This window comes from Archocentrus centrarchus, chromosome 20 (assembly GCF_007364275.1).
Source record: "Archocentrus centrarchus isolate MPI-CPG fArcCen1 chromosome 20, fArcCen1, whole genome shotgun sequence".
NCBI classification, from domain to species: Eukaryota; Metazoa; Chordata; class Actinopteri; order Cichliformes; family Cichlidae; genus Archocentrus; species Archocentrus centrarchus.
Genome location: NC_044365.1, coordinates 28483051 through 28507413, shown reverse-complemented (window position 1 = coordinate 28507413; position 24363 = coordinate 28483051). Strand labels below are relative to the sequence as shown.

Below are 24363 nucleotides of genomic sequence, written 5' to 3'. Positions count from 1 at the left end.
GGACACATTAGGGCTATTCACTTTTCTCACTGGGATAACAGATTGCATGAGTTAAGCCGTTTGGTGTGAAACAATATGAGAAAGCTTCATGGCTGAATTAGTCCACCATAAGCTCTGCTATATGGACTGTGGCCCACAGTTGTCGCTGCGCATCAGCAGTGAGCAGCTGATGCGTCCTTTGGTCAGTGTGGACAGACCGCTCGCTGTTGCTCTGCTGCACTCTTCCTGCTGCGCACGAGCCAAAACAGGCAGCTTGCTTACTTTATAAAGAGCAAATCAGACAGAAAAGTGAGCCTGAATCGATTCGGATATTTAGTTTGATTCGGGGCCACCATGGTGAAACAAAGACGCGTCAGAGCTCATTCCTGTTGCGCAGCTGTCGCGCCTTTTTGCTGCAGAAGAGGATCTCTGAAGGTAAAGAAAATCCCAAATCAAATATTAGAATAATTGTTTATTTTTATGAAATTTATACTCCAGTTGTTGCCTACTTTAAAGAAATCACGGGGGGAAAGTTTGGCAAGTAGCTTGGAGGGTAAACTTATGTGAGTAGTTTGAAACTAACACTAAAAAATGGGCCAAATATTAAAATAGGATGCGACTATAGCATCTAAAAGTAACTGTTGGATTTTATAGGGGCTTGTTCTGCCTTCAGAAAAACGCATCAAAAGACATTAAGCCTGCCTGCACAGTTTTTTAACCTATTGCCAAAATTTTATTGTTTTCCACAATCAGGTGTGTCCACAAGTCTCACAAAAAGGTAAGCCACGGCACACAGGTGAAAATCCACATACTTCTATTTAAATCAGGGTTTGGCTGACAGTGGTGCCACTCAGTACTGTCTTTCACTGATGGTGCTATGGGTTGCTCCACCAATCCTCACCGCCTATACTGCCGGGCTTCCGAAGCTCTTCTCTCATTGGTTACCTCACAGTGCTTTCTCTCTCCTCTTTTCCGTCGCCATGGAGAAAGTGCCTGAGCGCGCAAAGATCGTTTATGCAGACAGGGACTCATTCACAGCTCGTAAAAAGGTGACCGGTTAATCTCTGTCTTCATCTCCGCACTGTTTTAGGTTGAATCCGTGCTCACTTGTTAATAGGCAGTAATAAGCAGACAGATCATAGCAAATCAAAATCAGATTTTTTTTTAATTTAATTTTGTCAGATATGTTTTCACGTGCAGCGAGTTCACCTTGGAGTCCAGCAATCAGAAGAAGAGTGTTCTTGTGTTTCCACATATGGCCTTAAGGGGCACTCCTGAGCAGACAATATTAAGGGCCTTTTAACTCTGGGAAGTCTTGTATGTTGAAGAACGACCGCCTTCGCCATTTAATCAATAGTGCGTGATGTTTCTTTCATTATTATTATATTATTATTATTATGGTAACTCTGAAGGCAGAGTTTTGAGGTTCCAAAAAATAGTCAGAGTGAATCCTCTGCCATTCCTCTGCGTCTCTGCAGCAGAGAGGAGGAGGAGGATGATGAGGAGAGGACAGACAGAGAGGCAGAGCAGAGAGTGGGCGCGGGGGGGGTTAGAGGAAGGAGACAGAGACAGAGCGGTGAGGAGAGAGGCATCGTCTCACTGATGCTGAGTCACATATCAAAGGGACCACAGCTGCATCCCATGAGTCTTTGGGAATAATGGAGGAGCTTGAACACACCTGCCCTCATCCCCGAACGGTAGGGCATCCGCGCCTTTTTTTTTTTTTTTTTCGTCGTCTTGCAGTGCGCATAGAGTGTGTGAGACAGAGAGAAGGGGACAAAGGGTTCTGTTATGAAACAGATCCCCCTGTAGCATGTGGCTGTGGGAGATGCTTTGAGTGCTGAGTGGACAGTGTGTGGGTGTTTTTCAGTGTGGTGCCAAAGGAGGGAAGGGGTCCAGGAGCCAACATAGGCTGAACGTCCTGCCGAGGGGACATTGCCGCAGCGAGGATACAGAACCTCCTGTGTTTGGATGCTCCCTCTTATCTCTGCTCTCTTTTTGTGTAATTCCTCACGCTGGTATAATTTATGGCTTTAATGCATCTAAAATACCTCAATTTTGTCTTTTCCTTACCTCTGTCTTCACTCCCTCCTGATCTTTATTCTTCTTAAGAGGCAGTTGCATCGTTACTGTTATGGCCCGTGTCTCCCGTGCCCCCCCCCCCCCCCCCCCCCCCCCCAGCCTTAATCCTTCTTATGCCAGATGTTCTTTGCTTGTGCCAGAGTTGGGCTTTACTGAGCGCGCTCACGCCGCCCGCCCTGATAGGTCAGGTCCTTGTGCTCCTGGTCACTTAGTTTTTAGGCTTTGCCATCTGTTGTGTTCGGATGGTGGCGCTCCGTTCTTCCCGGGCCATAGGTGAATCACGGGTGAGGAGGTTGCTCCTTTTGATGTATTTTATTGCAGCCCCGATGACTCTAATTTAATTCTGATGCCTCCATATTGTAAATAGGGCAGTTTATGCGAGGTTGTAATGAGATGACAAGCAGCAAACGGTTCATTAGGATAAGGCTGTGCAAGCAGGTTCATCTTATTTTGCTTTCGCTTGTAACAAAGTGGCAACTGATCTAGTACAGAAAGAGCATTTTATGACGGAAACATTTGAAACTTAGTGCGTTTTGCATCCGAGTGCATATAAGCGCAACCATTAAGCTTCTTTTCTCTAATAAACTTACCGGCTGCATTATTGTCTGTTACGGCAACGACTTTATACAGCAATAGCTATGCTGTATAAAGATAAAATATTTATCCACGATCCATCCATGAGCATTCCCAAAGTTAGATAATAACATGCATTTATTCATGTGGTACAAAGATGGCAACTTTATTAACTACTTTAAATGACTTATCTCCAACACTGAGGCAGGATCAGTCAGGGTCTAACTGTTGTGGTCCCTGTTGTTTGTCCTCGATTCCTGTTTTAGCCTCCTAGATCTTTATTTTAAGGATTTATGGCAATTAACAAGTCATACCTGAAGTGTATTAAACATGCGTGCACTGCACTTTGGGTAAGCTCTTGCATTGCTGGCTGACTGTTTCATCTTACTGGGATACATAGTGGAATTGAGCCGCTGCCAATGAAATACGTTTCATCTGTACTTTTGCTGCTACAAATCAAAAAGGCGGCAGTGAAAAAGGTTAATAAGGATGCCAGGGTGGGTCTTGATTTATTGCTCAAATTTGAGGTTGGGAATAAAAAGTCAATAAATAAAGGAGGCAGTTTTCTTTCTTGATTTATGGCAGTTGAGTAGTGTGGCTTTAATTAAATTGCTTTAAGGTCAATTTATAATACTTGGCAGTCATTTCCCCTCCATTGTACTGGACTGCTGATATAATATACATATGCAAATAATAAAAACTAAGTGCACTGCTAGGAAATTGTGGAAACACCAACTGTGCAAAACCTCTTCCACCTAGTTCTAGGTTTTATTTTTCCATCTATTTACCTTCTCTCCCTCAGACCACCTTTCTCCTGGTTTGTCTCCATGCCAGGCTAGTTGCTGCTCCTGGAGCACACGTTGACGTCAGGTGCCTGTTTAGTCCACAGAGGCTGAATCTGTCTCCGTGTTTTCTTCCTCCTCTCACACTCCCACGGCTTTCTGCTCTGTGCTGACTCTGGCTGTGAATGAGATGCAGCGTTTCTCCTGCAGTTAACAGATGGCTCAAAATGACAAATTTTCAGGCAGGCTGCAACACTTTGACCTTGATACAGCTCTGGCACATGCTGACAAGCACCCTTATCTCACCTGTGCTTTCTTGTCCTGTCTTTGCTCCCATGTCCCAATGATAAATGTCCCCACCTTGTTGGCTTTACCACACAAGTGCCTGTTTTCTTTTGCATTTTTCCTGGGAGGCTTTTGAATCAGTAGCGCTTCCCTTAGTATCTGTGCTGTCATCCTACACACAGGTTACAGAGAAGTAAATGTCTGCCCACGCACACTCACTGATCGATAACACTGAGTGCAGCACTGTCTGCCTCACGCTCTATTGTCCCAATAGGGAGCAGGAGTCAGCTGTGATCAATAACTTAATGGAGGTTACAGTAAGTGGGAAGGGCGTGGAAAAGGGAGGCATGCTGTGCGCAGCTGAAGTGATAGATGGGTGTGTTTCTCTGCAAAGGGATGTCTCATGCTTTGGGTGCCAAAATAACTATCATCAGTCTCCCTCATTCATTCTATGTATAACTCGGTCACTCTCTGTCTCAGACTCTCACCGAGCCTGCCATCTTTGCCAGCGAGACCAGCTGTGACTGTCGTGCACCTCATGAGAAACTCACCATCGCGCAGGCCCGCAAAGGCACCCCAGGTAGACCTCCCACTGTTTGGCTTCCTTCTGTCCTGCACATGGCCTTCTCCCAGCTTTGATGCTTTTCTTTTACCGCTCTCATCTGCATTCCTCTGCAACAGCTCTCACAATACTATTACTTCTTTTTTTTTTTACTACTACTACTACTACTACTACTACTGCTACCGCTTCCATTGCTCTTGCAACTTTTGTTTCTGTTCCAAGTGTTTGTACTACAAACTCTCACAACCGTTACCACACCCTTACCCCTGATGTTAATACTATCACTAAGACTGTGCTAACTCCTTCCACTAAATGTGTTGTTGTCTGCTGGTGCCATTTTTACCACTGCCACCTCCCATGTCCTCTTGTACTTATACTGCTACAGTAATTATAGTATGTGAGATAATAGTATGTGTTTTTACAAGATAATTGTACTGAAATGGACAAGTCATTACTAGTCCTACTCATGTCATCCCCACTGCTGGGGAGGACTGAACTTGTAATTAACGTAGGGGGTTTAACAACATATTGCAGTATCTTGCTTGCAATTCAACTACATTCATTACCACCTTTCTTTCTTTCTTTCTTTCTGTCTTTAGAATGATTATTTATTGTTGCTAGGTAGGGTAAAAATTGACATTTCGCATCACACCTACATAAATACACATCAGGGGAAGACAACTTCTTGATATACTCAGAGAAATTTTGCAAACTAATTCGTTATCCAGGGACTCTCATGTGTGGAGCCGCTCTGTGCACTCTCTAAATGCTCTTGAGTTACTTTATTTTTTGTGTAGCTAGTTACTGAAACTAAAAGTGTTTTTTTTTCTGTTTTTTTGAAGCAGCTTCAGCTACTTTTTCCAAGTAGCTTTAGTTAACTAAACTGTATTTCTCACCAAGGTAGTTTTGCTGAAGTTCAGCTATTTTCAGGAAGTCATTTGTTCACCGCTACTAGTTCTAATTTGCCCCGGGGTCGGTGGTTTGGACTAATTCAAACTCTGTGGCTCTAGATGAAGCTGTGTAAAAGTGACTTGAGGCTACGTTGACTGTTACTCTAACAGCACACCACTGCACTCATTTGTGCTTACCTGTTCCTGTGTTGTTGTACTGTTGTGTATTTTCAGTGGACCGGCCGGTCAGAGTCTACGCGGATGGCATCTTTGACCTGTTTCACTCTGGACACGCTCGTGCTCTCATGCAGGCCAAGAATCTCTTTCCGAACACCTACCTCATAGTAGGAGGTAAGACCGACCACACGCTCAAAACAACCCATACAGTTGCGTCTCACTGATACAATCTGACTTGTTGTTTAGTATCTATTCCTCACATGGGTTTCATGTTTTTCTGTATTTTCCTGCTGTGTTCTTGGAACAGTGTGCAGTGATGAACTGACTCATAAGTACAAGGGCTTCACAGTCATGACGGAGCACGAGCGTTACGAAGCGCTGAGACACTGCCGCTATGTCGACGAGGTCTTGAGAGATGCGCCCTGGACTCTCACACCCGAGTTCCTTGAGAAACACAAGGTGCGTGTGTGGGAGCTTGTTTAGAGCATCTGAGTTTTAAACAGCATGAAACATCTCGGGGCCATGTTCACAAAATATCCAGGGCCAAACGTAGCTCCTAATCAGCAAAGTTATGACAGACTCATAGCTCAAAAATTAGGATCATGGCAATTCCTTTGGTTTTAAAATTTTTGGCTTAAGAGGGATTTATAAAGATTTTTAGCCCCAGAAGGGTACCTGCGGACATTACGAAATTAAATTCAGTTTTACACTTAATTTAATTTTATGATGTTTCATTTTTACATTCTTAAACCTAATCTAATTTAACCTAGTCTAATCCGGTTTAGCATCTTTAATGCTGCATGTCGAAACATCCTTGAGGCCGGATCCTGAACCCCAAGCTGCCCGTTGGAGTGCACGTGTGTGCGTGAATGCTAGACAAAGTGCATAAAGGCATAGAATAAAAGTGCCGTGTGAGTGCTCAGAGTAGAAGTACTAGTACATTTACTATACGTATTGTAGATTTTATTTCATATTCAGTGACATAAACCTAACAGCTGTGAACTGTAGCCAGCGAGTAAATGATTTGAGAAAGATGCTGTGTTGTGAGGAAGAGACTTTCTTTATCATTTAAGGGACCTCTAATGATGAGACGCCTGTGAATACGGCCCCGTGTGTGAAATGATGTGTATATTTTGCAGAAGCTACATTTGAAAGATCCACTGTATGTTCACTTGAGTTTTCCTCACCTTGTGTTTCTCTGCCAGTGCCGTGTTTTCTTCCATACAGTACGTGTCCTTTGATTATTCCTCAGATCGATTTTGTGGCTCATGATGATATTCCATACTCCTCAGCAGGAAGTGAGGATGTTTATAAACACATCAAGGAGGCAGGTCAGTGTACGGTAATTAAAGGAACATAAAATAACTGTTTTTTTTTTTTTTTAACCTTAAAACATACCTGCTGTGTGTGTGTGTGTGTGCGTATCAGGGATGTTTGTGCCCACACAACGCACAGAAGGAATCTCGACCTCTGACTTGATTACGAGAATCGTCAGAGATTATGACGTTTACGCCCGACGCAACCTTCAACGTGGATACACGGCCAAGGAGCTTAATGTCAGCTACATCAACGTAAGAGCACTCTACAGTCTATACCTGCTGCTCTTACTGTGTTTCTGAACATCACATTAATCCAGATTTAATATGAGAAGAAGATTATGGATGCACCAATTGTGAAATTCTGGGCAAGAGCAGCAGGAGTGAAAGGGAAGGTTTACAAGGTGGTAGTAAAACTTGGTATGATGTATGGTGCGGAGATGGCGGCTCTGATAAAAAGCCAGGAGGTGGCAGAGGATGTTGTTAGGGATAGGGTGAGATGGAGACAGATGATCCGCTGTGATGACCCCTAAAGGGAGCAGCCGAAAGGAGAAGAAGAAGACTGTATCATATGAGTATAATTCTATAGATTTTGAAAGGAAGCAGAGTTCCCTCTCTTGAGATAGTAACAGGAAGGGTGTGTTAGTTTGTAACAATTTACCACAATATTTGATGCCCCCAGGAGAAGAAGTACCGGCTACAGAACCAAGTGGATCGCATGAAGGAGAAAGTTCGTACAGTCGAGGAAAAAAGCAAGCATTTTGTTTACCGTGTGGAGGAAAAGAGCCACGACCTCATTCAGAAATGGGAAGAGAAATCCAGAGAATTTATTGGAAACTTCCTAGAATTATTTGGACCTGATGGGACATGGGTAGGTAACTCTACATTACAACAAACAAACAAACAACCAAAACAAAACTGTATTTCTTTAGTGCTATGCAATGCAAAAATATTATTTGATATAAAAAAAACATGCAAATGTTTAAAATGTAAAAGTTTGTGGTGCTAAGAAATTTCTCATAACGTGATCTGATTTCCAACATTTCAATCTTCGTGCTGTCCATCTTTTCTTTCCCCCTCTGTCTGCGCAGAAACAAGTGTTTCAGGAGCGCAGCGGTCGAATGCTCTCCTACGCTCTGTCCCCCAGAGAGTCGCCCTGCAATAGCCCACCCCGCGAACTGTCCCCCCTGCGCTCCCCCTCTCCCCCATCTCCCCCCGCCCGCTGGCACAACGCACGGCCCTCGCCCCCCACCTCCCCTAAAGGAGCGTCTGCCTCCATAAGCAGCATGAGTGAAGGGGATGAAGACGAGAAATAGATGGACTGCTTCAAACACACACACAAACGCGCACGCACACACACACACACACACACACACACACTTCACTCACTGTCTGTGAAGTGCTCACCCACTCACAAATACTACTACAAACACTGGCTGAAAAACTGAAAAACAGTTATCCTCAAGGATGTTGCAAATATGCAATGCAGCGCTCACGGGGAACGCAGTTTTGAGCCGCAGAGCTAAGAAGGCATCAAGCTGGCATGTTGTGTGTGAGCAACCAAGCAGAGAGAAGGAAGGGGAAGGAAGAAGAGGATCAAGACACAATTTCAGATTTTGTAAGGACGAGAATCCTGTGCGATATCTTTGAATTTGTTTTGGATTGTCCAGCGCTGATAGAGACTGTCAAACAGCCTGCTTATTATATCAACAGGTTTTTTTTGGTTTTTTTGGGGGGGGGGGGCTCCTATTACTGTATGTAAGATCATCAGTTTCTCTTCAGGATGCCATGTTTTCTTGTGACTGCTGTGATCACTATTTTGCGTGAATAGGCACAGAGTTACAGAAACACCTTGTCTTACTTTCAGTCCTCCAGGTCGTGTAAACCTGAACGGGTTTCATTCATTTCTTTGTGTAATTTCGTGCTAGCCGAAGTGACAGAATTTAAATGAGAGACCCCCGCAAACTAGAATAGCAGAGGCGACGCCTGGATAACCTCTTTGCACACAAACACATGGCCTCTGCTGTTTTAGATCATGGTCACAAAAACGATTGAAATTCACTGATCACTTGTTTTCCCGCCACAGTTTCAGTGGTATTTCTGAAGATAGTCACACGAAATTCTCCGCAGGGATGCAGAAGCAGCCTGTATATTCTAAAGTTTTATCTGAAACATAGATGATAGGTGCCAAGAAGCTTAAGCAAAACCCAATTAGATATAGAAAACAAGGGTTTTCAGCATCTAACAACATAATTCTTAAAGCTTTGAGATGTTTTGAGATGATTGTAAGACAGACCCTGAAATGAGCCCTTGAGACTTACAGCGCCAAATATTGTGATGAAATAGAAAAAAAAAAAAACAGCCTTCATTTATTAACCTCTTGAATGTAAATTGCATCTTTTACACTCCACAAAGAGAGAAAATGTTATCACTCTCACATCTAGCCATACAAACACACAAATCTTTTGGTTCCACAGCCATTCAGTAGCCCTCACAAATGTTACGTCTCACCTATGAGAAAAAAAAAAACAAGCCATGTAATTTTAAGCAGTTTTCCATGTTTAGCAGATATTTTTTGGGGGGGCTCTTTGGAATTTGATGTCAGCCGTCCACAAAAACCTGACAAACTCTGATGATACTTGAAATATCTCCAAAAAAAAAAAAATTAAAGCTCTCGGGGTGAATTGTCAGGTTTTCAAACGCCTGAGCATAGCGCTGTTTTCCTTAGGATTACTGGAAATGTACGTTGCTCACGTCTGCCTGAGCAGACCTCTCTTCCACCCCAGCAACACAATAAATACCCTATAATGCAATGTAGAGACCCTAATGTCCTGTACGCACTACATGTTAATCTGCACTATGTGTACAAATTTTGGGAATGTGTCTTTTTTTTTTTTTTTGGAATTAATTTTAATGTTCAAATGGCTCAAAATGTAAATAAAACAAAAAAAATGTGTAACAGAATCTGAACTAGACTTTTAGACTTTTTACTTCCTGCTAAAATAGACCCCCCCCCCCCCCCCCCCCAAAAGAACACATTGATTACACACAACAGCAATTCTCTTTAATTGTAATGTTTGACAGTTGGTATCTGAAGTTCATTTCATGCAGAATCACATTATAAGAAACTTTTTTTGGTGTATGTGGATGTCTGCATGACCACCTCTTATCCAGGCATTTGTGGATACAAATCCAGTATTCAAGCTGGGATGTACAGTAGGGTGGAAAACACACTGATCACTCCACACTGGCTGTATGTACAGCATACACATTTTATATATTTAAGGAATATTTTCTAAAACACTCTTACCACAGAGACAGTCTTTAACAGTAAACTACTAAAAGTAGAAGATCTTCTTTTCAGTAAATCAAACTGGAAGAATAATATTGATGAAGATGTGGATTCTAGGTGACTGGTCTACAACAGGACCACCGCTAACCTATAACACAGCTCATCCTCTACAGCGGGATTGTCGCCGAGTATCAGTCAGACTGGCAGGTTACAAAGGCATTGGCAGTGATGAGATCTGACGGTGAATAAGTCAGTTTCCACACTGACTTAAATGAGATGAGAAAAGTAAGGTCAGTTCAGACTGGTGAAAATCTCCCATCATTCGATTTTAATAAATCCAGGTTTGGGCCATCACTCATTTAAGTTTGGTCTTTTTCAGTAGCTCCAAAAAATGCGTTACTATTAGTAAGTTCTGACCTGATTTAATTAGTTCCTGATAGAGGTCTGCAGTGATTTTATGAAAGCTACATGAGGTTAAAATATACATGTAGGATTAGTAAAGTGCACAAAAAAAAAAAAAAAAGTTCCTGAATATGATCCACGTTCCAAAAAAAAAAAGTGGATGGATTGATGCGAAATTTCAGTGCCCAGGAGGCTCTGCTCCTTTGACCACATTTTCCTCCGCTGACTTATCCAAACCCTCACCTGTGTTTTCCACATGACTTCCTATTGTATAAATAAGGAAAAATAAAGTTAAAAACGTACAATCACTAAAAGAGGAATAAAAGCAATCATGCCAAATGCAAAAAAAAAAAAGAAGAAAAAAAACAGCAAAGCAAAGGTAAACAGTGCACAATCTTGTCGTGTAAATAAACTGAAAGCCTCTCAGGTATCAGCTCCTACATTTAGCTTCTTATTCAGCCATTTCCGCTCATGTTAACAAAAGCAAAAGTACTTTTTTTTTTTTTTTTTTAAATGCAAAAACTTTGTTCAAACTTAGAAGACTGTAAAGATTAGTAAGTACCACAAAGGGGAGACAAGGCTGACTGGATGAAGCACTGTTAGGAAAACAAGTCCAAGCTGCGAGCAACTTGCTCATCCACCGCGGCATGTCGGCAACGTCTGCAGGACGAAATTAAGAAATGCAGAAATAAATGCTGCAATCCTGCTTTTTAAAAAAAAAATTAGTCCACAGCTGATGCAGCAGGTCATCCCTCTTAGTGAGGGGTTTTTCTACAATACACGGTGCTGGTGTGGCTGAAAATGACAAATGCAGTACTATTACTACAACAAGGTAAAGTAAGTTAGTACGTTTTATTGACGAGAAAGTCAGATTATATAAATATGTAATCAATATTCAAGCTAGGTCTCTCATAATCGTTGCTTTTTAAAAGGTAAGGACTAATAATGATAATTGCTACCATCATCTGAATCACAGTGAGAAGACAACTCTGGTGGCATTTCATAAGCATCTGAGAGACGAGCATTGGTCCATTAGTGGTTGTTATATCAGGACAAAGAGCAGAAATATTTGATGAGGGTTAGTACCATCTGTCGATGGTCTGCAGGCGGCTGGTTATCCTCTAAGAGTAAAGCTAAACAAAGGTAAGAAAGTGGAAGAACTTCCACTTCTAACATTCTCCCTTTTTAAATGCTCTTCGAGACGTTTTTAAAACAATAAATACGCCATACGTTCCAAGAGGTAAGGCTTTCTATCGTTGTCATTAAATAAAATCCTGACTTCTAAAGCTTTAAAAATAAAGTGTACACTTGATTCATTGCTTCCTATTATTTTCTCCTCTATAAATAATCTACTCTTTCATTTTCCCAGGCTAAAAACGGGAGTGCAGCCAAAACAAGGGCACACTGGCCTAATTGTGCGTTCAGTCAAGAGTGTATCCGAAAGGAAGGAAGTGAAACCTCCTTCTATTCTAGCTTGCACTCGAACTAACCCCCTCTCCTGACTCTGCCTGTGTTTTGTGAGAAAAAAGGAAAAAAAAAAACAACAAAAAAAAAAAAAAAACAGCATTTACCGAGAAAGACACTCAATCAGCAGTGGGAGCGCTTATTCAGCTGCACAGAGCAGCAGCCTAGTCAGCAGCAGGCCAATGTGCATGAGACAGAGGAAGAGATAGCAGTACTGCTAGAAATTAAGTCTGAGAAATTAAGTCTCTTTGTAAAAGTTCACCAGGATAACCAGCTAAAGGGGGTTAGACACTGGGGGTCTATAATTTGGAAGAGGTTCATTTTAAACCATATTTTACAGCCAGTGGTGATGCCACAACAATGAAAGCTACGCTGATGAAGGCCATTGCCATTGGGTACGGGTATAAGTCAAGGACATCTATCCTTTCAAAACCTTTAGCAACTGGAATGTGAAAGCAGGTCTAATCCCAACCCAGGCGTTTACCCAAGGGCAACATTTCATCGTGCATGCTCTATGCAGAGTGCAGGCGTTTTGGCTCCCAGGAGAAGGCTTTGCTAGCGAGCTGGGCAGAGTTATCTGTTGGCTTTGTATTTGGACTTGCTGGCATCACGTGGCTCTTTGCTGGGGTTGCTCCAGTCGTCCGCCTCGGGGCTCGTCTTGTAATGCCGCCACGCCGACTTGTTGAAGACAGGCAGACGCTCAAAGGACTCACTGGACAGAGCCTTAAAAAAAAAGAAACAAGAAACACATGAGCCAAGAAAAAAGAACTAGTTATTATTTTTTAATTATATGCCAAGAGGTGGATGGGTCTAAATAACCTAGAAGCTGGAGATGATAAGCTTAGCTCAGCATGAAGACTTTAAATGCTGGAAGCCGCCAGAAACCACGTTCATACTGTTTTGTTGGTACTAAAGTGATGAGCCTAAGAGTTCTTCTTAAACTTGAATAGTGCTATGCAGGGTGTTTACACTGATTCACGTTTTATGCTTAGCTAAGGTCCTCATCTTCTGGTTAATCATCACACTTTGAGACCTTTGATGATCACCAGCGCTGGTTAAAATGTTCAGGAAGAAGGTAACAAAGAGACGAAAAAATAAAAACAGTGGCAAGCGGCGTGCTGCTGCTCAGAGAAAGCTGTTTATAGCAACATGTAGTTAAAATCCATGAGAAAAAGTCAACCTTGGTCTGTCCACTGTTAATTGGATAACCGACTTGCAGGTAGTTTCGTGGCCATGACAAATTAAGCAGATAAAAGATCTGAGTTGATTCCAAGTGTTGACATGTCATTTGGTAGCTTTTCACTCTAACTGTCAATATGAGGCCCAAAGAGATGTGATTGCAAGGGATGCCATCAGACTGAAAAGCTAAAATAAACCTATCAGTGAGATACCAAACACTTCAGGAGTGGCCAAATCAGCAATCTGGTACATTCTTTAAAAAAAAAAAAAAGAGAGGGGATGTATTGCTCAGCTCAGCAATGCTAAAAGGCCTGAAAGACCACAAAGACTAAAGTAGATAGTGACAAGATTATTTCCATGATTTAAAAAAAAAAAAAGCAGCTTCATAACATCGAATCAAGTCAGGAACACTCAAGGAGGCAGGAGTATCATTATGAAACGCTACAATCAAGAGACGCCTGTAAATACAGAGGGTTTATAACAAGATGTAAACTACTGTTTGCACTCATGAAGGGCCGGATTAAAACAGTCTGCACAGATCTGGAAAAAAAAAAATCTTTGGACACATGAAACCAAGTATGGAGAAAGAAATAAACAGTTCATGATCCGATGGATACCACATTATCTGACAAACAAGGTGGAGGCATTTAGGTTATGGCGTGGGCATGTGTCAAAAAATGTGTCAGAAGGGTTCTGGGTCATTACTTCACCCATTTAGCTTCAACACACCTCTGTGAACCTCTGGATTCTGTAAGTATCCAAAAGTCTACAGGAGGGATGGAACGCCATTCTCTCAAAGGTGATGCTAGTGGAGAGGACAAATACCCCACAGTACAATTCAGCCATCGGCTGATGTGATATATGTAAACCATCTGATGGAGTTAAAAAAAAAAAAAAATGTTCCTACATGTTTATATTTTATAAACCAACAAGTCATTAACCCAGTTATTAAGAATAATAAAAAAAAAACCTCACTTGCAGTTGCTCATAACTCTTATTTCCCTTTTCCTTCACCTATATTTACCATCTCCTGTTCCACCTCTGCTGTCAGCTGTCACTGAGGGCAGGCTGCAAACCCAAGATACCAAAATGTGACAGAACTGCCTCAGGTGCTGTGACAAAACACTCATATCATGCACGTGTAATAGGTGTAGCAGAAAATCCTGGAATAGGAAAGCCTGAAGGGGTGGGGTGCCTCCGCATAACTGAGGCATTGTGGGGGGGTCAAGGTTCAGATTTTTCCTTTAATTCGTCACTCATCTGTATCATGTCTTGCAGATCATTGCAACATGCTCCAAATTTGGATAGCTTCCTTCACCTTCAGATAGATGACAGCATCCGTGCCAACTCCTTCCATAGAGTACAGTTTCAGATCCCCCTGGAAATATCGGGCATACAGCCTGGAAATTGGTAAACCATAGCCAAAACCAGCCTGTGTTGAAAAGGAAAATAACTTTAGATTCATGTCATGCCATATACTGAAAAATAAATAAATAAATGCATGAGCTAAAAAGAGGCTTTTGGTCACCAAGGTCAATACTGATTTGACTTTATGAGTGAGTGTACCAGCGGGACAGCTCCTGGCTCCAGGCTGGGTGTCGGGGCAGTGGAGTACATGTAGTTGAAAAGACGGTCTATCTTCCTCAGAGGAACTCCTCCGCCTCGGTCGCTGATCTAGACACCAAAGGAAAAAAAAGGGGTGGGGGGGTGGAGAAACTAAAACGCCAAGGAAAAAAAAGGTATAATGATGCACGTGCATGTGTTCAATTTACCTTTATTGAGAGGTCCTCTTTACCCAGAGTCACTTTTGTCTTTACCGGTGGTAATCCCTCCTTACTATTCTCATAAAGCTCCACTGTTGCTCTCATGGAGTTCTGCAAACATCCAAAGAGTTCATTAACTCGGCTCAGCAGCAGCCCTTAAAGAATCATAATCATGTTACACTTTAACTGCATTTAATTAGAGCTGGGCCAGTTAGGTTAGGAGCACTGACACTGGCCTGCCTACCTTAAAGAGCTCAAATAACATGTGGAATAGATGAGAGGGCACATACACCACTTGGATGGGCCTTTTGGGAGCCTTCACTGGAAAAGAAAGGAGCAGAAAGATTAAACATACTGAAAATCAGCTTCTTTTGAAGTAAATGAGGTAGTGAATCATTACAGGACTAAATCTGAACCCAATCTGTGCCCACAAGCTCTAAACAGACCGGTAACAGGGCATAGTTTAACAGTGCTGTGACTAATTATAGAGAAGAATGGCTAAATGCTATAAATGCACAAAAGCACAAAGCGCTCTTACTGTTGAATTCCTCGATCTTGAGCTCGGGAGCAGCTGAGTAGTACTTCTCACACAGCATCTTGGCAGTGTCATAAGCATCTGTTGGAGGAGGCAAAACAAGACAAGTCAGACCAGAGAACAGCCAATATTTCTCTTCATATTCCTGCTAACAGCTCACAAATGTAGTTCCTGTCCCTCCTCGAGTCACTGAAAGGGCAGCACCGGGCCCACGCTGCTGGAATTCCTTTAAAACTATCATTATGTAAACAGAGCGCTCAGCAAAGACTGATACTCTTTAGTTTGATTCGTGTCACTGCAGAGAGTGGCTGCTGTGCTAACCCTGCTTCTCATAAGAAGAATGAATATATTTGCTCAGTATAACAAAAAAAGGCAGAACCATAAATGACAAAAACATTCCCACACAGAGAGATTAGACTGCTGCTCAAACTCTGCATTAGGAGCAGCTCAGTCTGGATGCACCAGGTTAAACCGATTGTATTAATTAACTCTTGAACTTACCACTCACAACTTCTGCCACGTTGCAGGTTGGATCAATGCTGCCTATGTGTTTTGGATGTGCTGGGTTGGTATCGTTACCAAAGAGGAGTGCTAAAACACAGAGACGTGAAAATATGATGTAGCTGCACAGACGGGTCCCAGTGGCTAAACGAGACATACGTTTTAGTGTTTTGGAGACTCACTGTGCTGGTTGATGAGCATGCGGAAAGAGATGCGGTTGGTGTAAAAGCGGTCGAGGAAATACTGGACGTTGCTGCTGATGAACGGGTCAAAGCCGAACTTCTCCTTGTACTCGATGACCCCCTGAGCCATGGTGGGAACCACGTCGTTGTGGCGGTTGCGGATCTCTATCAGGAGCTCCAGGAAACTAAACATGAAATGACAAGAAACAGATTTTATGATGCACGAAAGAATAAGGCAGAACTTTAAATGCAGCCATTACTTCTTTGCAAAATGCACCGCTAGAATGGGGTTTGAACTGAACTGAACAATTAATGGAAATGTGTTCTCTAAACAGAAAGGCCTCACCACATTCCTGTCTATGTTTATCAGTGATACATGGCTGTTTAGCAAAGGGGGATTTTTTTTCCTGTATAAATACACTGTTACCTGAGCAGTCAGCAGAGCTCTCTGTGTGCTAAGAGGATTAGCTGCAGTATCAGAGGGACTCTAGTCTTAATGACATAAGTATACAACAGCTGGGTGTTGTAAAGCTTTATTTACTGTACATACACGGTGCTTATTAACTTTCTATAAAGCTAACGTTCACTCACTCGTTCAGAGTATGCGGGTCCTCTGGCTTTCTGTTCTCATAATCCAGCAGCTCCACAAAGCTCTGCATGTACCTAATAAATCAAGCAGAGGTCAAAAGTCTTCTTAACAATTAAACTATAAACCTTGCGACAATCATACTACTATAAAAGTTGTCCTCTGGCAGCCATGCAAAGAGCATTTCTGGAGGGAGTGTCTTACCATTTCTGCACTAGTTTGACAGAGGGCTGGCTAAGCAGTTTATCAGGGAGGAGGTTGACCTCTCTCATGGTGTTGGCCAGCCGCACGGGCAGCTCCTTACGCAGGAACATGAAGGACGTTTTCTCACATGCATTGTCCCTGCCTGAGGGAAGCAGAAGTGAGAGGTACAGTTAGGTCCACGAGTATTTGGACTATAACATGTTCTGTGATGCTGGTCCAGTACAGTGTCACAGTGGATTTTAAATCAACCAACATGTGACTGAAGTGCAGACTTCCAGTTTTAACTCAAAGGGGTTTAACCAAAGTTTTACATTAACTGTTTTGGAACACAGTCTCCCATTTTTAGAGGCTCAAGAGTGATTGGACAATTAAAGGAAAAGCAGTCTCATGGCCAGGTGAGGCCTGTTCCCCCATTTGTCCCCGACAAAATAAGCGGAGAAAAGATCTGGAGTTGATATCGAGAGTTGAGATTCTTTTTTAAACTGCAAAAAATTTAAAAAAAGCAGAAATGCACCAGCCAGTTCAGCAACACTGAAAAGCGTGAAAGACCACAGAAGACAACTAAAGTGCATGTTGGCAGAATTATATGCATGGTTAAGAAAAGCAACTTCTCAACAGCTAACCAAGTTAATGACTCTTTTTAAATACATGGATGGCGGTTAATGACTGCCTGAAATCTAGAACTCATGGACATCACTAAATGCTTCAGCTGCTCTCTCTCTCTATCCCATTTGTTAGGTTGGAGGGTTGCTTTTGCAGATTGCTTTGGATCACTATCCATGTGCATTGTGAACTGCTGTCTGATCAGTTTTGCAGCTTTTGGCTGAATCTGAGCAGAGAGTATAGCCCTGTACATTTCACAATGAATGATGATGTAACTGCTTCTATCAAGAGTCACATCAGTAAACACCAGCGGCCCAGTTCCACATACGTGCCCACGCCATAATACTGCAACAATCATGCGTTTCTCTTCATGCTGGTATAATTTAATTTCAGTTTCATTTTTCCAAATATTCCCGGCCTGCCAGAGCTGTGCAGATTCTTTTAGATGTTTTCTAGTAAAGTTTAGTCTGACCTTCCTGTTTCTAACACTTTCATAATCCTGTGTAATCGCTGTCAATACTGAATCCTGATTAGAAATTTGGTTGCTTGCTGACAGTCAGAGTGGCTCCTGGATCACAAGGATTTTACTCACACTCACAAGGTCAAAGTGAAAGTTAAGCCTACATGTAAGAAGGTGTATAAAAAGTAAGTGTGGCAACCTCATCAAAGAGAAGCACTTGGTTTCAATATCTAACCTTTAACCTGATATCTTAAACCTTGTCCTTGCCATCTGGCTACAGCTGTATCCACTAGTGCGGCAACATTTGAACTATACAGGGAAATCATATTTGCATGGAAAAAGGAATGTGAAGGGGGGGTTCTTGTTTTCTGTCTGCTGCGGTGAAACGGCGTGGCGCTTCCTTCACTCGGCCACACTGGTGCACAGCGGTTGAACTTGAAACGATCAGACAGGAACAAATGAGGGAAAAGTTCACCCTGACTCAGCAATATAAAAAGGGGGAAGCCTGTGAACCTGTGCGTGAGAACAGAGAAGCGTGCGCTGACTATCCCCTAGTAGACGCCTCATTTGCGCCAGGTTTAGTCTCCCTTGGTCCCCAGCAGGGTTCCTTAATGCAAACAAGTGCATCGCACTCCCTGTCACACATCCCAATCCGCAGCTGTGAGAACAAATTACGCAACAGACATGATAAGTGTTTAATCAGAGACGGATTAAGAAAAGCCTTGAGTGCTTCTGCACCATTAATAACTGTCATCTTGTGGCACATTGCGAGCCACGCTCACTGATGGGATCTCCACATGTTCTGCTGTATTCGGGGGGGAATCAAATCAAGAAAAAAAAATAGAAATGCATTTCATACCTCTGTCATTTCATAAAGCAATGAGTCATTCTCTTGAACGACCTCACCAAGACGCAAGTGGAAAAAAAAGAAAATGAGCAAGCCTTCCAGAGCAACTTGGCAACAGGAGCAGGGTTGCCCTCCCTCCACTGCATACGTGCCACTGTACCAGTCTAACCGAACATACCTGCACGCATTAGGCTGCCTGTCAACACCTGTTTACAACCTAAACAAATCCGCAGCAGCAGCAGAGGAGCGTCCCGCTCCGGGTGGTTTACGACATTCAAACGCCACATCTGACCATAACAAAGTCTAATGTTTCCTTCTATTAATAACAAGCCGGGGTTTGAATCTTGAGGTCCACAGACGCGGCTGATGAAATGACAAAACACAAGGAAACAACAACAACAGCAGCAAGGCCTTCCTCATCCCGCAAGTCCTTAAAGTCCTTAAAGATGCCAGCGGTCCATTACTCACCAAAATCCAAAAACTGCTTGATGGAGAGCGGAGACGGTGAAAATCTGGAGTAATACTCGATTTTGGGGTTGCTGTTTTTCAGCAGAGACAAGAAGATCCTCATTTTGAAAGTTTGAACGATGATGCCCCGGGTCTGCGTGAGAAAAGATTACGAAAACGCTGACAGATGCTCGGACGGTGCTTTTCTTCCAGGATCGGCCACATTTCCACCGGCCACGGCGGAGACGAAGCGACGCGACAAACCCAGAGCCATAAGGTTACACGATAGGATGCAAGCACGGACGGCTTCCTGGATCTACGTTTCTGCACGTTCAGATGAGCTCAGCGCTGCAAAGCCCCACGTCATGAAACGACAACTTCCTGTCATGCTTTTCAAAATAAACCAAGCAGCGCTCAGTTCATTTACATCGTTTTATATTGTCTGCAGAGCAGCAATACGCTACAAGCCGCAAGGTAGAAGGGTTATTTGAAGCACTGAACTAAAAATTTAGAATAAACATTATTAATGGTAATATTAAACTAAAATACATAATATTAAAAAAAATAATTTATTTATTTTAACGTACAAAAAACATGAAATAAAAAATGCAAAGGATTCTGAACTTTGCTCCATAGTCTTATACTTGCAGTATACTTGACTTATGTTAAACTTATTTTAAACTTTTCCTCACGACCCATGACTTGCAACATTTAAACACAAATTCTATCGCTTAAAACTAGTTAAAAAATACTTCATTATTGGCTTACACTTGATCAGTAAGGGTCGTTTACAAATCATTATTACACCTTTAATTACAATTCATCAGTGCCATCCCAAAAACAGATGTTTAAATAGCAACCTTTCGATTATTTTTACTCTTTTACAGACAAATATTTGACTTAATTAATTTTGGCCACGCAGTGATTAATTACCTATACCTAATTAACTATAGTGACTAATAATAGGCAATAAGAGGCTCATCATTTTATGTTTATGCTGAAAGTTAAGTTAAACTTACGTGTTTCTGTCAAATTTAGTTTAACTGATCTGTACTTGCACAAGAACATTTTGGCAAAAGGGATTATTTTTGACATCTTTGGAGAATTCTTTGTGAATGTATAATTTCTGTTGTTTTTTTTTTTGTTTGTTTTTTTTAATAATAATTTTAAGAAAATATAATCTTTGAAAAAATTGTTTTTGCCTTGGACCAAATCTAAATCTGAACAATAACACCGCACACCAATTGAGGTTATTAAACGAAACCATTTTAGTTTCACTAGCATGTTGTCGCATCACCAAAAGCTTTTTATTTTGAAGGACTCATCTATAAACTTCCTGTCTAATTGCTGTCCTTTGACGCTTTTTGGACAGCACGTACCTTCGAACATTTCGACTCAACCGCACTTGGTCGCTGCTTGCCGATTCACGGCGCTGATTGGCTCGAAACGGGGAGCGACAATGTAATTGGTCAGAGGCGTGTCAGTCAACCTTTACGTTACCTGTTTATCTGGTTGTGCAGTCACCGAGCAATGAAGGTAAAAGATGGTGGGCACAGCGCGTAAAACTGTTAACGGAGAGCAGAGGTTTAGGCACCTGTAAGCAGGTGATGGTAATTTTAAAATGAAATGTGAGTCGCTGAGCGGGTTTTGGTCTCTACTGCCCCCAAGCGGGCAATGTTTTAAAAATCCGTTTGAAACCTTTTAAAAATACACGGTGTTGGTAACAAAAATACAGTTCACTATCATGCAATAATACCACACTTAAAAAAAGAACAGGTAAAGCTTTCTGGGCTCCTGTAATTTCCTGAAAAAACTAATTAAACTTTTACTGAGACTGTTAAACTGGCTTGTTTAGTTCATTCCAATTCTCACTGTAACCCAGAGTAAAATGTAGTAAACTATAAAATGTACCTATCAGCAAACATACCAGTCAGCTTATATGAAGCAGATATTTTTCAATAATAAATGAATAATAAATTACAGTACTGTCCAAAAGTCTCAAGACACCCTTTATTTCTTTATATTTTGCTAGGAAAATGGTTAATAGGTTAATAGCAATGTACTGAAACACATGTAACATACATGCAAATGCACTTCTACAATTCTAATGAGCTTGAAACTCAATATTTGGTATAACCATCATTATTCTTCAACACAGCCTGAAGTCTCTGAGGCAGCTTTCTTGCAATTTCTTTAAGCAGTCTTTAGGAATAGTTCTCCAGGCTTCTTGAAGGGCATTCAAAGCTCTTATTTGTATGTTGGCTTCCTTTTGTTTTGTTCTCTGTCGGGATGATCCCACGCTGCTACAGTAATGTTGAGGTCTGGGCTCTAGGAAGCCAATCCATGACTGATAGTGTTATATATCCAGGTATGCTCCTACTGCATTGGCGGTGTGTTTGAGATCACTGTCATGCTGAAAATGAAGCTGCTGCCAATCAGATGCTTTCCAGGCGGTATTGCATGGTGGAAAAATATCTGAGGGTACTTTTCATAATTCCATTAATTTTGACAAGATCTCCTACACCATTGGCTGAAACACAGCCCCAAACCATGACCAAGCCTCCACCGTATTTTACAGATGGCTGTAGACTCTCAACTCTCTCCTCACCTCTTCTGCACAGATTGCTTGATTTGAACCAAAAATGTCAAATTTGGATTCATCACTCCATAAGAACTGTTGGCACTGATTTTCAGTTCAGTTCTTGTGTAATTTGGCCTTTTTCTCCCTGTTTCCCTTCATTAAGAATGGCTGTTTGACAGCCACCCTTCCACTGACGAAGCTTCAGTGAACGGTAGATGAATAAACTGAAGGGTCAGATGCATCTCTGATGTTCTGTCAGGTCTTTGCTCATTCTTTTCCCCCTGTTCCTTAAGGACATGACTTTCAGATTCTGTTCATCTGCTGTAGATAGCCCAAAACTTGGCAGATCTTGGCATGGTGTGCAGTATGTCTTGAAGAAAACTGAAGAAACTGGACAAGTGGAGGACAAAAGAAGAAGTGGTAGACCTATAAACTAATTACCTTGTTGGTGCAAAACTACAACTTTTTATTAAATTTTAAACTGTGTTGTCACAGATTTAACTAAAGAAATAGGAACAAATGGTGGTTTTTGTGACAGGCTTCTAGTAACAAAGTGCCTGAAGATCCCATTTAAAATTGGTTCTTTGCTAAGATGTTTGTATTCTGTAGAGACAACCCCACTTAATCCCTTGAGTTAGACTCCTTTTTCATGCTTGAATGAGTCATAAAGTCAGTGTTGAGTAGCATTCTTCTGTGTACTTCACAAGCCATTACACATATGGCATCAAATTAGCCTCCGTAAATCTTCTCGGGAGAAAAGAATTATGGGGGAAATTTGATATTTACAAAATAAAACCATGTCACACATATTTCTTCTAAAAATGTGGAATTCTCCTGATACCATTTAATTAAAAACATGTGGATCATGGGTGGTGTGGTTCTGTGGTTCATTGCAGATGATGTTTTGGAGGAACACTGGGAGTTTTCTGTAATAAAAATACCCAAACAAGTAGACAAGGAGACCAGGGGAGCCAGAAAAAAGAATAAGTTGCTAAAACCACCTAATGACATGTTCCATTGTCTTTTAATAAAATGAGACTAGGATAAATCCACTGAGTCTTCAGTAATATTATTTTTCCTGTGCTATGATATATTCTAAATCTTAACTCTTCAAGCAATATGTGCATATGGGCGTCTGTTTTTCAAAGATTTAAAAAATAATGGGGAGGCTGGATCAAACTTTACATAGTTATAATGATGCCTTTAAAGCCTGTGAATAGGAGTATGTTCATCAAAAAAAGGTGATATTTAATATAGAAATTCTAATTAACAGCAAAACATCCTTGTGCACGGTCCTTGGGATGGGTTTGTTTTGAAGTTCAGACAGATTTATGGAACGTGGTCGTGGTAATTGTGGAAAGGATGTGATATTTTAGTTCCAACTGTGTTTAAAGATGCAATTGCAGTTTTTACCAAGGCGCTGGCCTCTGACGTTTTACAACCCCAAATCCAAAAAAGTTGGGATGCTGTGTGAAATTTGAATAAAAACAGAATGCAGTGAACACAGAAAATATACCAAATGTTTAAACTGTATCATTTTAAAAAAATAAAATAAAATAAGGTGACTGTGAATCAAAGAAAAGTTGGGATGGGGCAACAAAGGGCTGGAAAAGTGAGCGTTACTAAAAATAAACAGATGGAGGAACATTTTGCAACTCATTAGGTTATCTAATAACAGGTCAGTAACATGATTGGGTATAAAAAGAGCATCTTAGAGAGGCAGATTTTCACAGAAGTACAGACGGGCCAAAGGCTATTTTTACATTAATATCAGCCATCTAGTTTATTGGCTTTAAATAAAATTCACACCCTGGTGGAAGTGCAAGTTACTGCAACGACATTTCATGTCTAGAACAGGCAAATCCTGACATCCACACGATTTCCTGGAGTGTTACACACTTTGCCACGATACTGGGTTGGATGGGCAGAGGTTCACCGATCTGCAAAAATCTGTGTCTACAAATCGTGGAACAATTTCAAAATAATGTTCCTCAACTTAAAATAAAAATGACTTTGAATATCTCATCATCAAAAGATTCAGAGAATCTGGAGAAATTGATACTGGATGTCCGTGACCTTCAGGCTCTCAGAAAGTTCACTGTGAGATCTGCAAATGCAGGTTATTAAAGCTCCATCATGCAAAGAAGAAGCCAGATATGAACATGATCCAGAAACACTGCTGTCTTCCCCCATTGAAGTGTGTGGCATCATCATGCCAAGATCTAAAGAGCTCTTTAAGCTCTTCAGGAACAAAAAAGAAAAAAGGTTGAAGAGTCTGGCGAGCTAATCTAAAAGATCTCTAAAGTACTTAAAAATCATCCCAGTGTAAGGAAGTGTTTAATGTGAAAACGAGTCAGAAACAGCAAACTACGATCACAGGATCAGAAACTGGTAATCAGGCCAACTGTAAAAGACACATAAGAGGTTATTTCTGCTAAAGGAGGCATTAGTCTCTGAGGCCGGGTGCTCACTGACTTCAACTACAAAATAATATTACATCTGTTGATATCTTTGTTGAATAAACTATTTTCCTTGTGTTATTGTGTTGATCAAGTGTCCCTGATTTATCTGCAGGCAGTCTTTCAAAGAGAATAAATCCAATTCTATGGGATGTACTTATTAATTTCTCATGCTTGCATGCGACCTGAGTAGCCTGTCAATCAAAACTTTG

General features: G+C 41.5%; 2 protein-coding genes across 3 annotated transcripts in view; one reads left to right on the top strand and one right to left on the bottom strand.

Moving 5' to 3' along the window:
- Positions 1-1525: 1525 nt before the first annotated feature.
- Positions 1526-24363, top strand: part of pcyt1ba (phosphate cytidylyltransferase 1B, choline a) — a 22996-nt gene continuing 158 nt past the window's right edge. Inside the window, exons 1-8 of the mRNA XM_030756759.1 lie at positions 1526-1676; positions 4182-4281; positions 5388-5504; positions 5638-5789; positions 6583-6661; positions 6759-6901; positions 7329-7517; positions 7738-8025. Coding sequence (XP_030612619.1) covers positions 1638-1676; positions 4182-4281; positions 5388-5504; positions 5638-5789; positions 6583-6661; positions 6759-6901; positions 7329-7517; positions 7738-7962 — 1044 coding nt within the window. The 5' untranslated portion in view covers positions 1526-1637 and the 3' untranslated portion in view covers positions 7963-8025. The remainder of the gene's footprint in view (positions 1677-4181; positions 4282-5387; positions 5505-5637; positions 5790-6582; positions 6662-6758; positions 6902-7328; positions 7518-7737; positions 8026-24363) is intronic.
- On the bottom strand, positions 9689-19440 carry pdk3a (pyruvate dehydrogenase kinase, isozyme 3a). 2 transcript variants are annotated; one of them, XM_030756757.1, is made up of 13 exons: positions 19133-19440; positions 16755-16896; positions 16556-16627; positions 15965-16149; positions 15783-15872; positions 15285-15362; positions 14991-15067; positions 14756-14857; positions 14550-14657; positions 14302-14415; positions 12407-12527; positions 10903-11000; positions 9689-10604 (listed from the first exon to the last, which is right to left on the bottom strand). In XM_030756757.1, the coding sequence occupies exons 1-13, from the start codon at positions 19233-19235 to the stop codon at positions 10413-10415; spliced, it is 1482 nt and encodes a 493-aa protein (XP_030612617.1). In that variant the 5' UTR covers positions 19236-19440; the 3' UTR covers positions 9689-10412. The 2 variants fall into 2 exon arrangements, with proteins under 2 accessions (XP_030612617.1, XP_030612618.1); XM_030756758.1 differs by lacking the exon at positions 10903-11000 and having other exon boundaries at positions 19133-19437.

What these genes read in the sequence shown, in the direction of transcription:
- pdk3a (XM_030756757.1), bottom strand. Translation starts at nt 19,235, where the DNA reads ATGAGGATCTTCTTGTCTCTGCTGAAAAACAGCAACCCCAAAATCGAG. An exon ending in GTCAAACTAGTGCAGAAATG is followed by an intron (nt 16,628 to 16,754) that starts GTAAGACACTCC and finishes TTGATTTATTAG; the next exon opens with GTACATGCAGAGCTTTGTGG. An exon ending in CATGCTCATCAACCAGCACA is followed by an intron (nt 15,873 to 15,964) that starts GTGAGTCTCCAA and finishes TCTGTGTTTTAG; the next exon opens with CACTCCTCTTTGGTAACGAT.